General features: G+C 48.2%; 1 protein-coding gene across 1 annotated transcript in view; it reads left to right on the forward strand.

Annotated features, from left to right (window-relative positions):
* Window positions 1-13,822, forward strand: part of ITGA11 (integrin subunit alpha 11) — a 134,011-nt gene that overhangs the window by 105,199 nt on the left and 14,990 nt on the right. The window contains exons 14-19 of the mRNA XM_007445599.1: window positions 203-406; window positions 1,282-1,412; window positions 5,753-5,919; window positions 7,307-7,449; window positions 8,894-9,004; window positions 12,403-12,488. Coding sequence (XP_007445661.1) covers window positions 203-406; window positions 1,282-1,412; window positions 5,753-5,919; window positions 7,307-7,449; window positions 8,894-9,004; window positions 12,403-12,488 — 842 coding nt within the window. The remainder of the gene's footprint in view (window positions 1-202; window positions 407-1,281; window positions 1,413-5,752; window positions 5,920-7,306; window positions 7,450-8,893; window positions 9,005-12,402; window positions 12,489-13,822) is intronic.

The following is a 13,822-nucleotide window of genomic DNA, read 5'->3' on the forward strand; positions in this document are numbered from 1 at the left end:
TTCCGGGGGCACCTGATCCCTGCCTTGATCAGGTGTCCACACCTGTGGAGCGGGGGAGGATGGGAACCTCTTCTGTCATTGGGCTTATATAGCAGGAGAGAAATGGGGAAACGCAGAGGGGATGCTGCAGGCCAGAGGGCGTCACAACCCAGAGAGCCCTTGCCAAGCCCCCCTGAGCCTTTTCCTGCCACTGGTTTCGCAGAGCCGGTTTGTTTACGATGGAACACTGAAGGATTCCCACAGTTACCAGAATGCCCGATTCGGCTCCTCCATCGCGTCGGTTCAGGACCTCAATCAAGATTCCTACAACGACGTGGTGGTGGGAGCCCCTCTGGAGGACAACCACAGAGGAGTCATCTATATCTTCCACGGCTTCCAGGACAGCATCCTAAAGACACCGAAGCAGGTAATGCCCCCCTCTCCGGTAGACAGATGGAGCTAGGACTTGGAGTCCTGGTAGCTCACGCCCTGTCCTCACACAGGAAAAGAGAACTTGCCTCAAATCAAAATTTTGAAATGGGTGCATTTGTCTTCAAGCCCTTTCCATCACCCCTTTGGATACCCTCTCCCTGCTTAACTTTATCTCCCCAGCAACAGCAACGAAATCCCAAGGACCCGAACCTCACTGGCCCTCATATGTATTCATGCAATTGACTACACGTGGAGAACACCAGCTTGGGCTCCTCTTCTCTGGAAGTGCCTCAGGCTGGAAACAGTGCTCTTCCTAAAAGTGACCCATCCCAAGTCCCCTCAGGTCATCACTTTTGCCTACCTATTTTATTAGTAAGGTATACCACAGTTAGAGATGATGGTGGGTTACCTGCCAGGTAATGTGTATTTACACCCAGTGGGGAATTCTTTTTTTTTTTAATTGAAGTGTAGTTTATGTAGAATATAAGTTACAACACAGTCGTTCACAATTTTTAAAGGTTATATTCCATGTATAGTTATTATAAAATATTGGCTATATTCCCTGTGTTGTACAATATATCCTCATAGCTTATTTATTGCATACATAATAGTTTGTACCTCTTTATCCCCTACCCCTATCTTTCCCCTCCCCCTTCCCTCTTCAGTGGGGAACACTTTTATGACACACTATTTTAATCCAAAAGAATGACTTAATGGCAGGAATTTCAGGTGCCATAATGGACCAGGAGAGGAGGTAGCTTTGGGCCAGGGAAGCTTCCTGATGATTTCAAACAGGCTGTCTCCAGGGCTCCCAATTGTATCTACCCCTTAGGGTGCCCATGCCCAGCTCTTTCCTTCCACTCCCTGCAGAGAATCGCTGCCTCAGAGCTGGCTCCAAGCCTCCAGTATTTTGGCTGCAGCATCCATGGGCAATTGGACCTCGACGAGGATGGGCTTGTGGACCTGGCTGTGGGCGCCCTTGGCAACGCCGTGATTCTGTGGTTGGTACCCCGTTTTTCTTGACTCTTGGGCTCTCCTGAGGGTCATGATGGATACAGGGTTTAAAAGATACGCTTTAGGATCTCTGTGTCTTGTCTTTAATCGCTGTGAGCCAAATTCACCCTGTTCTTATCCCGTTGTGACTACAAATTTCCTTTTCATGGAATCACTGTAAGTTATTTTGAAGTCCACATCCCTCTTCTCAGTGGGCTGCTAAGATTTTAGAGCAATTTAGTGGCAAAAAGCCCCTCTTAGAATTTTTCCTAAAAGTTCTGGCTACTTGGTCATTTCTTCCACTTAGCTTCTAAAGCTACTTTAAAGGACAGTCTGAGGATATTCTCATCAGCTGGGAGGATCTCCCTTCTACCCCAGTGTGAGAGAGGATTTCTTTCCTCCAAACCCCATCTGACCCCTGGTTTCCTTTTTCAGGGCCTCATTTCTGCACCATTCCATCAGATATTTGTCATACATTTGCACTTAGGGTCTCTACTTAGCAATGGTCTACAGCTTTAAAAAAAAGGGGGGGTGGGGCGCTTTCTAAAAGTCCATCTAAATATTTTACCATGTGATGTGTCAGACACTCTTTGAACCAAAAAAATTTTTAATTTGAGCTAGTTTTTTATATGTTGATACTTTTCATTATAAATACAATAAGTTAAAGAAAATTTGTAAAATAAATCACTCAGAGTTTCATCACCTTAACATTACCACTATTAACATCTTGGTATATTTCCCTACCAGCCTATTTCCACCTGCATATAATTTTATATAAACGCAATCACATTTTTCATACAACTTAAGAAAGACATTAAACAGAGATATCCTATGACTTCACAGGGAGAATCTTCATGTTCTTGGTCCTCAAGAATATTACGATCCAGTCGGGAAATGTCTTAGTCCAAGTTCCCAAGAAAACAGAGCCTGAGGCTAAAGCTTCTGCGCCTGCGCCTGCGCCCTGGAAGGGGCTTCAGCCCCAGGGACGGAAGTGAGGGTCAAGGGAAACTGAAACAGGAAAGGAGAGGGATACGAGAGGTCGTTAGTTACTGAACGAGCTGCAGCCTCACGCCTGGGGCAGCTCCCTGCTCCAGCATCTCCAGAGAGGAGGAAGGAATACAGCCTCTGCTTCCTGCAACAGTCCCTTAGGGGAGCAATGGGGAGCAGCATATCTGCGGGCTCCTCATGTCCCGCTGTGCCATGGCCAAAGCATCAGCTGCCCCACACCTCCAGGTGGTGTCCCCTGGCCCTCTAGGCAAGCAGGGTCTCTGCCGGTCCAGCACCGGCTCCACGGCCTCTCCTTGAAGGTCTGCTCTGCAGGTGGGGCTCTTAGGTCTTTGGTAGCAACAGCAGCTTGGGCTAAATGTATTCACTGTGTTGCAGTTCAGGTGAACAAGACCCAGGGTAGAGGGTAGACATGGCCTCTGGGGTCTGTAGGGTGACACATAAACTAAGTCCTTTACAGGAAGCAAGGTATATGTACACATACATCAAAAGAATCAGTCTCACCGAAAGGACTCAGTCAAGCCCTAGCTTGTGAGGTCTAAACCTAAATGCTACCTGAGTAGTGCCGAAACTGTGGGCTGGAGCCCTCTGGGAAGACTTCATAGTCAAACTCCATGGATCTCAAACATGACTACCCTTAGGATCACCTGGGAACTTTTAAAACTCTCATTGCCCAGGTTTTACCCAGACCACTGAAAGCAGAATTTCTAGGGCAGGGGCCCAGGCAGCAGTAATTTTTAAAGACTCTCAGGTGTTTGTTTCCAAACAGAAGGCGATCTCACTTACCTGCTTTGGTTCTCACAATTCCCCATCAGAGAGACCATGGGACCTGCCCAATGCAGCCAAGACTCAAACCCGTCCTTCTCACTCCACAGCACAGAGGAGGCGCCATCGCTCTTCCACTAAGAAGAACAGAGTATTAGCACAGATAATCATGCTAAAAGTCTGAAGCATCTAAAACACACTACACTTATTTCTTTTTACATAAATGCATAGTTTGGAGAGGCAATATTTCCCTTCCCTAACTCTGATTGACCTAGACAATAGAAGTGTAAATTTGCATTTCCTTGGCTGCCTGGATGGGGCAGTGTTGGGATGGATGGCTGGGGGCAGGTCTCTAGAACAATGAGTTATTCTCTACTTTGGCTGCACCTTGGAATCACCTGGGGTGCTTTAACACCCACCCTCTCCAAAGTGTGGTCCAGAGACCAACAGCACTAGTGTCACCTGAGAGCTTGCTAGAAATGCTGGATCTGCATTTTAACCAGAGCCCCAGGAAATGCGCAAATGTATTAAGATCTGAGAAGCACTGCTTTAAGACATGGTGATGCCTATTCTTGTTGGATCTGACCTGGAGAGCAACTTGGGCATCAGGATGTTTTTAATTTAATTTTTATTTTATATTGGAGTATAGTTGATTTACAATGTTGTACAGGTGTACAGCAAAGTGATTCCATTATATATATACATATATCTATTCTTTTTCAGCTTCTTTTCCCATGTAGGTTATTACAGAATATTGAGTAGAGTTCCCTGTGCTACACAGTAGGTCCTTGTTGATTATCTATTTTATATGTAGTAGTGTGTATATGTTAATCCCAAACTCCTCTAATTTATCCCTCCCACCACCTTTCCCCTTTGGTAACCATAAATTTTTTTTCAAGGTCTGTGAGTCTGTTTCTGTTTTGTAAATAAATTCCTTTGTATCACTTTTTAAGATTCCACATACAAGTGATATCATATGATATTTGTCTTTCTCTGACTGACTTCACTTAGTATGATCATCTCCAGGTCCATCCATGTTGCTGCAAATGGCATTATTTCATTCTTTTTTATGGATGAGTAATATTCCATTGTATATATGTACCACATCTTCTTTATCCATTCATCTGTTGATGGAGATTTAGGTTGCTTCCATAGCTTGGCTATTGTAAATTGTGCTGCAGTGAATATTGGGGTGCATGTATCTTTTCAAATCATTGTTTTCTCTGGATATATGCCCAAGAGTGGGATTGCTGGATCATATGATAGTTCTATTTTTAGTTTTTTAAGGAACCTCCATACTGTTCTCCATAGTGACTGTACCAATTTACATTCCCACCAGTAGTGTAGGAGGGTTCCCCTTTCCATCATTTATTGTTTGCAGACTTTTTGATCATGGCCATTCTGACTGTTGTGAGGTGTTACCTCATTGTAGTTTTGATTTGCACTTCTCTAATAATTAGCAATGTTGAACATCTTTTTGGCCATCCATATGTCTTATTTGGAGAAATGTCTATTTAGGTCTTCTGCCCATTTTTTGATTGGGTTGTTTGCTTTTTTGATATTGAGCTGCATGAGATGTTTGTATATTTTGGAGATTAATCCCTTGTCGGTTGCTTCTTTTGTGAATATTTTCTCCCATTCTGTGGGTTGTCTTTTTGTTTTGTTTATGGTTTCCTTTGCTGTGCAAAAGCTTTTAAGTTTAATTAGGTCCCATTTGTTTATTTTTGTTTTTATTTTCATTACTCTAGGAGGTGGATCCAGAAAGATATTGCTGCAATTTATGTCAAAGAGTGCTCTATGTTTTCCTCTAAGGGTTTTATAGCGTCTGGTCTCACATTTAGGTTTTTAATCCATTTCGAATTTATTTTTGTGTGTGGTGTTAGAGAATGTTCTGGTTTCATTCTTTGGCATGTAGCTGTCCAGTTCTCCCAGCACCACTTATTGAAGAGACTGTCTTTTCTCCATTGTATATTCTTGCCTCCTTTGTCATAGATTAATTGACTATAGGTGTGTGAGTTTATTTCTGGGCTTTCTATCCTGTTCCACTGATCTATATTTCTGTTTTTGTGCCAGTCCCATACTGTTTTGATTACTGTAGCTTTGTAGTATAGTCTGAAGTCAGGGAGCCTGATTCCTCCAGCTCTGTTTTTCTTTCTCAGGATTGCTTTGGCTTTTGGGGGTCTTTTGTTTTTCCATACAAATTTTAAAATGTTTTGTTCTAGTTCGGGCATCAGGATTTTTTAAAGCTCTCCAGAGTACTCTGATGTGCATGCAGGATTGAAGTGATGAGGAGACAAAAGGATGTCAGTATGGTCTGCAGCAAGCACACACCCTAAGAAAATGATGAAGGGCTGCCTCAAGGAGCTGTGAGGTTGCTTAGCCTGCCCTTCATCCACCTGTACACTTTTTTTGCCCAATCCGGTGACACCTGGACCCCCTCCCTCCATGTCCCACCACTGCCACACTCCCAGTGGGGGTTTTACAGATCCCGTTCCATCTGGCTCTCCACCTTTCCCTGGGTCCCAGCAGAGCAGCCTTGTACCCCGCCCAACTCCTGCTTCTCTCCCTCCTCCTGCAGGTCCCGCCCTGTGGTTCAGATCAAAGCCAGCCTCCACTTTGAGCCATCCAAGATCAACATCTTTCACAGGGATTGCAAACGCAGTGGCAGAGACGCCACCTGCCTGGCCGCCTTCCTCTGCTTCACACCCGTCTTCCTGGCACCTCATTACCAAACTTCAACAGTCGGTAAATCAAGCCCCTCCCCACTTCCCCAGCTCCAATCTCTCCCCCATGGGCTTTGCATTCACTCTGTTTCTAAACTTGGGCTTTTGCTGAAATGGGTTTTAAGTGCCAGGTCACACCTTAGAGCCACATTTGATGACTTCTAGATGCCCATTCAATGCTCTGATTCCAGGGGGCAGAGAGGGGATCTCATGCCACGGTGAGGATGGCAGTGAGCAGTGGTGACCAACGTGGGAGGGGCTGGGGAAGCAGGAAATAGTCAGAGACAGTGTTTGGATCAGAACAGGGAACTGGAAGCAGTGGAACAGTCTGGGGTGTGGAAGCTGTGAAGTCAGATTCAGAGAAAGAGTCAGACGCAGGAGGGGGAGCTAGTAACCAGGGGGTCAGGCAGATGAAGACCCGAGTAGCAGTGGTCATTGCTCAGAGTAGGTGTGAGCCCACAGCAGGGCAGTTTCCTTCTGAGGGTCCATCACTCCCAGCCAAGGCTGGGATCAGACACCTGCTTATGACAGCCCTGGGCCCAGGCAGCCCCAGCAAGTGGCAGCTACAGGTTCCAGCACCAGGTTAGACCTGTGCAGGAAATTGGGACCACAGAGAGCTTCTCAGCCAAGGAGCAGGACCGACCAGATGATTAAAAAACAGGTGTCCCAGAAGGAAGATGAGAACAAAGGCAGGCCTGGGTGGTTGTGTCCTTCTTTCAGCTTCTTTCTATGATAGGAGAATGATGCCAAGAACCTGTGCACCCAGAGTGCTGCTGGGGTACCGGAGAAGGGGCTGAGCCTTTCCAGCATTTAGCAAAAGATCAGCCTAGTTGAAGGGGAGGAGGCTGCAGGCCTTAAACCCCAGAACAGCCTTAGGTTTGAGGAGCTGGTGGGCAGGACCCGGCCAGCCCTCCCTAGTGTGATGGGAACTGCCACCCAGAACTGCAGAGGCTCGGACCCAGACCTGACGGGATCCTAGAGCCGAGGGCGAGGCCCGGGAAGGTGATGGGAGAGGTGGAGAGGTGTGTTGACGCCAGGAGTGGCTCAAATGGAAGCACCACCCTGACCCCTCGTCCTGTCTCCCCTCCTCTTCCACTGCATTCACTCTCCCCTCCATCTCTTCCTCTTTCTTTATCCCTGTCAACTCCATCTTCTTTTCTCCTCCTTCTGCCTCCCTCTTCTCTTTAGTTCCTTCCTTTACCCTTTCTCACTGTATTGCTCGCTCTCTGTCTGGGAGTTTCCTGCCTACACTGAGCCTTGCGAGGGGAGAGGAGCAGCACTTCCCCTGGCCAGCCTGGAGGGCTTCCTGGAGGAGGATCACTTTCCAAAGGCTATTGTTAAAGAGAGGCAAACAGTCTTCAATGGAAATGGTGGCTCCACCTCCATGGCTTGCACTCTCCTTCCTCTAGGCATCAGGTATAACGCCACCATGGATGAGAGGCGGTACACGCCGCGGGCCCACCTGGATGAGGGTGGGGACCGGTACACCAACAGAGCTGCCCTGCTCTCCTCCAGCCAGGAACACTGTGAGCGGATCAATTTCCATGTCCTGGTGAGCCAGATGCCCAGCAGCCCCACCCACAGAGCCCAGGCTTCTCCAGGAAGGGGACGGAGCTGGACGAGGTGCTGCCGTGGGAGGGGCAGAGAGCTCAGCTGGTGCCAGGCTGGTTCTGAGCCCCCAGCAGACCTCAGGAGGCCGGGAAGGGGGCAGTGTCCTGGACCTTGGCCATCCCATACTCATGCCCCAGAGCAAAGGCCACTGGGACACACTGCTTCCCACCTCACTGTACCGTCCTCTGAAATCTCTTCTTTGCTAGCTCTCAGATGCCCACCATTTCTTAAGCAGGGGGTGAGATTCAAGGAGGGAGGTGGGCTCAGTGATGTCTAGCAGAGAGGACGGCGGTCAGCCAGCTGGGGCCATGGCTCAGAAGGAAGGGATAAGCAGGCATCAGCTAATAGTGAAGACCAGGTAAGGTGGACCAGTGGCATGGACAGGCTTGCGGGGAGGAAGAGAGAGATGCCAGACTGGCAGAGCGGGAGAACCAGTGGGGGCCTGGTGCATCCACCCAGAAACTGCAGACACACAGCCACAGCTCCGGCCTCGGAGACACAGGCAGGGGACACTCAGAGCCCACCTGACCCCAACAGTCACTGGGCAAAGGTCAGAAAAACAAGAAGTCCTGGTGTCTGTTAATAGTGTTGCCCCTCTGATGTGTTTATGGGCTGGTTCTCAAAGTGTGGTCCCCAGACCAGCAGCATCTTCATTACCCGGGAACTTTTTAGAATTGCACGTTCTCAAGCTCCATTCCAGACCTAGTGAATCAGAAACTCTCGGGATGGGACTCAGTGTTTTAACCCCCGCCCCCTCCCAGGGTGGGATTCTGATGCAAGCTCAAGTTTGAAAGTCATTGCCTTAACACAAGGAAGCCACTGGTGTCAAGATTTGGGTTCCATGGCGGGGGCGGGGGGGATTGGGGATTTTTTAGGCAGCTCTAAGCATCCCCTGGATTGCCGCTATTTTGTTCAACTTTGTTCATTTATTGATTTATTAAGCCTTGTCACAGTGCTAGGACTGTGCTAAGAGGCTTTGGAGAGAGGAGGATTGACACACAATCAGATAGCTTGGATGCCACGTAAGTGTGTCAGTAACAGCTCTGAACAGAGTGTGGGGATGAGGTGCTGCCTGGCTTCCTAGAGGCCGGGGTGTTGGGGACACAGGTTCCCAGCCTTGAAGGACGAGCAGGAGGTGGTGAAACATGCAGGCAGAGGGGTTGGTATATGCTGAGCCAAGGGCCCTTCCCAGGAGCAACACTCTCCTGCTACGGACCCATCTGGGAACCTCCGTACACTCACGGATGCTAAAGCTCCATGGACTCATACTCTGGGCTGATGAGGCAGCTACCCTCCCAGCTTCGGGAGGTGGAAGTTCTCTCAGTGGTCCTGGCTATGACACGGATGTTCCCTCTGTCCCCACCCCGTTCTCATCTCCCACACAGGACACTGCTGACTACGTGAAGCCAGTGACCTTCTCGGTCGAGTACTCCCTGGAGGACCCCGACTACGGCCCCATGCTGGATGACGGCTGGCCCTCGACCCTCAGAGTCTCGGTACGTCCTGGCGTCCAGGGCAGCAGCTTTGACACACACCCCACCCCCGCCCCTCGCCTCCTCCCAGAAGCCCAGGCTTTGTGACAGGCACAAAGGAGTTCTTCCCCTGCCTCGCCTTCCCACCTCCTGCCCCGCAAATTCCCAACAGGCTACTCTCCTTCTTCCTCCTGACTTGTGCTGAGCAATTTCTTGAAGGTAAGGACCTGGCCTTCTCCTGTGCAAGGCTCCCGTATCGTAAGGACCTGGCCTTCTCCTGTGCAAGGCTCCCGTATCCCCAGCAGAGAGTGAGCCCGGAGTGTGTCCTGAGATTCACAGGACCCGAAGGGACCTTAGTTCTCAATCACCCACTTCCCTCATTGACAGATGAGGACACTGGAGGCCAGAGAGAATGATTCAACCACTAGAGCCTAGTCTGCGCTTGTTGAATGATCGACTAATTAACAAACAGTCCTCCTAGCCCGCTCCAAGAATTCCAAAAATAAGTAGTTTTAGACTCATCATTGCCTCTGCACCCCCCCCACACCCACCTTTTCTAATCCCTGGCTCTAAGGGCATCAGAATTTTCTGGTAATCTAATATTCAGATGCTCCCTGCATCTGCAACTCCATATAAATCCCACACAAAGAAAACGTCAGACAGTTATCCATTCTGCCTGAGCTGTGCTAGGAGAGCAGGCAAAATAAACCCCGGGGATTTAGGAACAACTTTCAAATATACCACAATGCTCTTAAGACTGTGACCTGCGAGGTCCAGCCTCTGAGCAGTGTCTCTGAGAATTATTGGATTGGCCAAAAAGTTCATTCGGTTAACGAATACATTGTTCAATAAAGTTCTTCGTGAAAGTGAAAAATGTGTCTTTTATTTTTACTTAAAACAAAACAAACTGTTTGGCCAACCCAATATATAGAATCCAGCCAGCAAACAACAATTTCAGAGTTACTCACATGCTTGCCTGTATTTCTCCTACACAAAAGAACGGTACAGTCGACAGCAAGGCTTACGAAAATCCCCTCTCTGCTCTCATTCTCCCCCATCAGCCCCCTCAGCTCCTCCCTCTTCCCAGAGCTCCCACATCCTACCACCCACCCCTCAACCTTCACACCTTGCCTCTTCTCCTGATTCTGCATCACAGATGTGTAAGAGAGGCTGTCTGAAAATGCAGTTCAGGAGAGGGGGAGATACTGACCCGGCAAAGCTGGAATCCTTGTTAGTGAGCCAGGAGAGGGGGAAAGCTGGGTACCCTGAATCTTAATATTTTTCCCATCACAGTCATCACAAGGCCACTATAGCAAATGAATGAGTACATGTCACTCATTCTATAAGCATGTTGAAGCCCATTATGCAGATGAACGTGCAGGGCACTCTCTGCTCTAATGCTGGTAATACAGATGCAAGGTGGTGATAAGAGTCATAGGTCAAGTCAAAGATGGGAGTAAGCTCAGAGGAAGTGTCATCAAGCAGTCAGATGATAGGTCAGGGGGGACTTTCTGGAGGAGGTAGCTTTCCCCTGGACCTTTAGAATAGACGTGAGATGGGGACGATGGGCTTATTCCAGGAAAGCTGACAGCATAGCCAAGGTGTGGACGTGGGAACAAGCAGAGTGAAGGGAAGTGTAAAGAAAAGAAGAGAAATAGAGCTGAAAAAGTCAGTCTGGGCATATTACCAAGGGCTTTGGATAGCAGCTAAATGTCTAAAAATCTTGTTAAAATAGATTTCTAGCCCCCAGCAAATTAGAAACATTCTTCCCATCTCTCTGCTACAAATTCTTATTTAGCTTCTCCTCAATGCCCAGCACTGTTCCAGTACCATAAGATCTTGCCTCTTGGGGGAATGGGCCATTCCGTACAGTTGAGTGTAACAGCTATTTATCATGTTAAATTATCCCTTTCAATCAAGTGGATAGAAATTTTTCTGAAGGTTATTATATAGTTTTCACACTTGAACAGTATGCTGGGCGGGCTGGGGTGTTTTTCATCGGAGACTTGAAATCACCAAGATGAACACGGGTGCTAGAATACAGTGAAGCCCCCAAGGGCTTCCAAAGTGTCTAGAGCTATGTCCTGGCATTGAATGCCTCACTTTGCCCTCCTTTATATGGCTCTGCTGTCTTCCTTGCCGGCTGCTTCGAGCTGCAAATCCACCACGTGATGGGGAAGCCAAGGGGCAGGCTTGATAGAAACGTGTCTGAAATAAGAGCACGTGGATCTGAGTGAGGGCCAGGGAGCTCCCCTCTGAGAAGTCAGTGAATATAAGGTACGCCTGGCCTCTCCTGTCTCCCCTCCCCTGGTTCAGGCTGTGATCCTGGTGGGGACAGTTTCACTCCTCAGCTCCAGACTTGAACACCCATCTACCTGCTGAGCCCTTCTCCCTGGATGGGCCACAGGCACTTCAAACTCAGTGTGCCCCAAACTGATCCCCTCCACTGAACCCCTCCATTTATAAATGAATGGTGCGGCCACGCTTCCAGACACTCAAAAGGAAACTTGGCCAACATCCAGGACCCTTTCCTCCCTTTTAGTCCTGATGAACTCTGACACCGTCATCATCTCTTGAGTGAACATTGCAGCAGCCTCCTTAGCGGTCTCTCTGCCTCTACTCTTGACCCTTCCAGTCCATCCACCCACAGCAGCCAGAGGGAGCCTTGGATATGTGGGTCTGGGAGGACATGACCCCAGGACCCTGTTAAGAAATGACCCCGCCCATCTCTGCATCTCCTGTACCCCTTACTACAGCAACACTAAAGAGCTGTCATTCCCCAAGCTTGCCATGCTGCTTCATGCCTCAGGCCCTTTGCACAGACTCGTCCTTCCTCCCAGACTTCCCTCTCCCTCTGGTCCATCCAGCTAACTCAGTCATCCTTTGGAACTCTGACCTACTGTCATTTCTCTGAAGCCTTCTCATCTATGGGCCAAAATAACTGTTTCCTCCCTTCTGCCTCTTCTATTCCTCATACAGATTTTTTTTTTTTTTTGCACATTTCACACTATAATTATTTGTTCACGCACTCATCTTCCCCATGAGCTGAGAACAGAAGCTGTGTCTTCCTCATCCTATATACTCAGTACCAGAGAGCTTGCTCCCTGCAATAAATGATCAATCAGTGTTGACTGGCACTGGGTAAGTGGGTGTTCTGTGCTAACAGCTCAGCTAGGGACTGAAAGGGACCTGGGAGGAGTTGAGTTTTGAGCCATGTTCTAAAGAAGGGACTTTCTATGCCAAAGCATGAGAAAAAGCAGCATGGTGCTGTGAAAAAGGCAGAAAAAACAAAGCCTGTGTCTAGTGCCGCAGAAAGAGGAGCTGGCGTGCTGTGGAGATAGGGGATGGCCCACAGCAAAGATGGGGGCTGGAAGCTCTGGGTGCCCTATCCAGCCACCCATACCTGCCTCTCCCTGGCCCAGGTACCCTTCTGGAATGGCTGCAATGAGGATGAGCACTGTGTCCCTGACCTCCTGCTGGATGCCCGCAGTGACCTGCCCACAGCCATGTGAGTAGGCTCCTCCCCAGCCCCACACTGACTCCTTTCCCTTCCCTGCTGGTGGAACTAGGCTCCCAGGGCCCTGGATGACAATCCTGCACATGCTTCTCCTAGGCAGCGAGGACCAAACACTGAACTTGGAGCATGGTTCTAGCTCAGGCTCTGCCTCTAACTCCTGTGGGACCTCAGGCAAATACCATGCCCTCTCTGGGCCTCAATGACCTTCTCTGTAAAATGAATACTGTTAGTCTAATCCAACCTCCTCAAACTTTGTTTAGAAAAGGAATCCTTTCTTTGGAGCCTGCACTGTAAAACAGATAAAAGGTGGAGACTGAGGACCTAGAGTTCTTGGTGTTCATTGTCTAACCCCCAGACTAGATGACTTCTAAGGTCCATGGACTGACCACTTGGGCTCAGTACTAATGAGATTAGCAGAGGATGAGCAGGGTGCTCACAATCCCCTGGAGGAAATAAACTGGCAGGGCTTCCCTGGTGGCGCAGTGGTTAAGAATCCGCCTGCCAATGCAGGGGACACGGGTTCGAGCCCTGGTCCGGGGAGGTCCCACATGCCACAAAGCAACTAAGCCCGTGCACCACAACTACTGAGCCTGCGCTCTAGAGCCCACGTGCCTAGAGTCCATGCTCCGCAGCAAGAGAAGCCACCACAATGAGAAGCCCGCGCACTGCAACGAAGAGTAGTCTCCGCTCACTGCAACTAGAGAAAGCCCACGTGCAGCAACAAAGACCCAACGCGGCCAAAAATAAATTTATTTAAAAAAAAGAAATAAACTGGCAGACAAGGAAAAATACTGATCCTATTTCAAATTTATGTAATATATTTTAAAATAATTTATGCTCAGCTTTTATTCAACTATGAAATGATTAGATAGAAGATACATATACAATAAATGGACATAATACAACAGTACTATATATAAAAGTAGATAAAAAACAAGGATCTACCGTACAGCACAGGGAACTATATTCAATATCTTATAATAACCTATAAGGGAAAAGAATGAGAGAATATATGTGTGTGTGTGTGTGTGTATATACATATATATATATATCTGAATCACTTTGCTGTACACCTGAAACTAACACAAAATTGTAAATCAACTTTACTTCAATCAAAATATAAATAATAGAAATAGTACATCCAAACCTTGTAGAAGGATGAAGAAGCAAAGATTCTAACCATCTAGGCTAATAATCAGGCTTGTCTCTATATTGAGCCCTGAGCTTCCTGGCAGCCAAAGCCAAAAGGAAAACATGCTGGTTGGAGAGGTGATAAATGCACAGTGAGGTCTACACCTGCATTCCCCATTCCATGTGCCTGATTC

The sequence above is a fragment of the Lipotes vexillifer genome, unplaced genomic scaffold, assembly GCF_000442215.2.
Source record: "Lipotes vexillifer unplaced genomic scaffold, Lipotes_vexillifer_v1.1 scaffold972, whole genome shotgun sequence".
Taxonomy (NCBI): domain Eukaryota; kingdom Metazoa; phylum Chordata; class Mammalia; order Artiodactyla; family Lipotidae; genus Lipotes; species Lipotes vexillifer.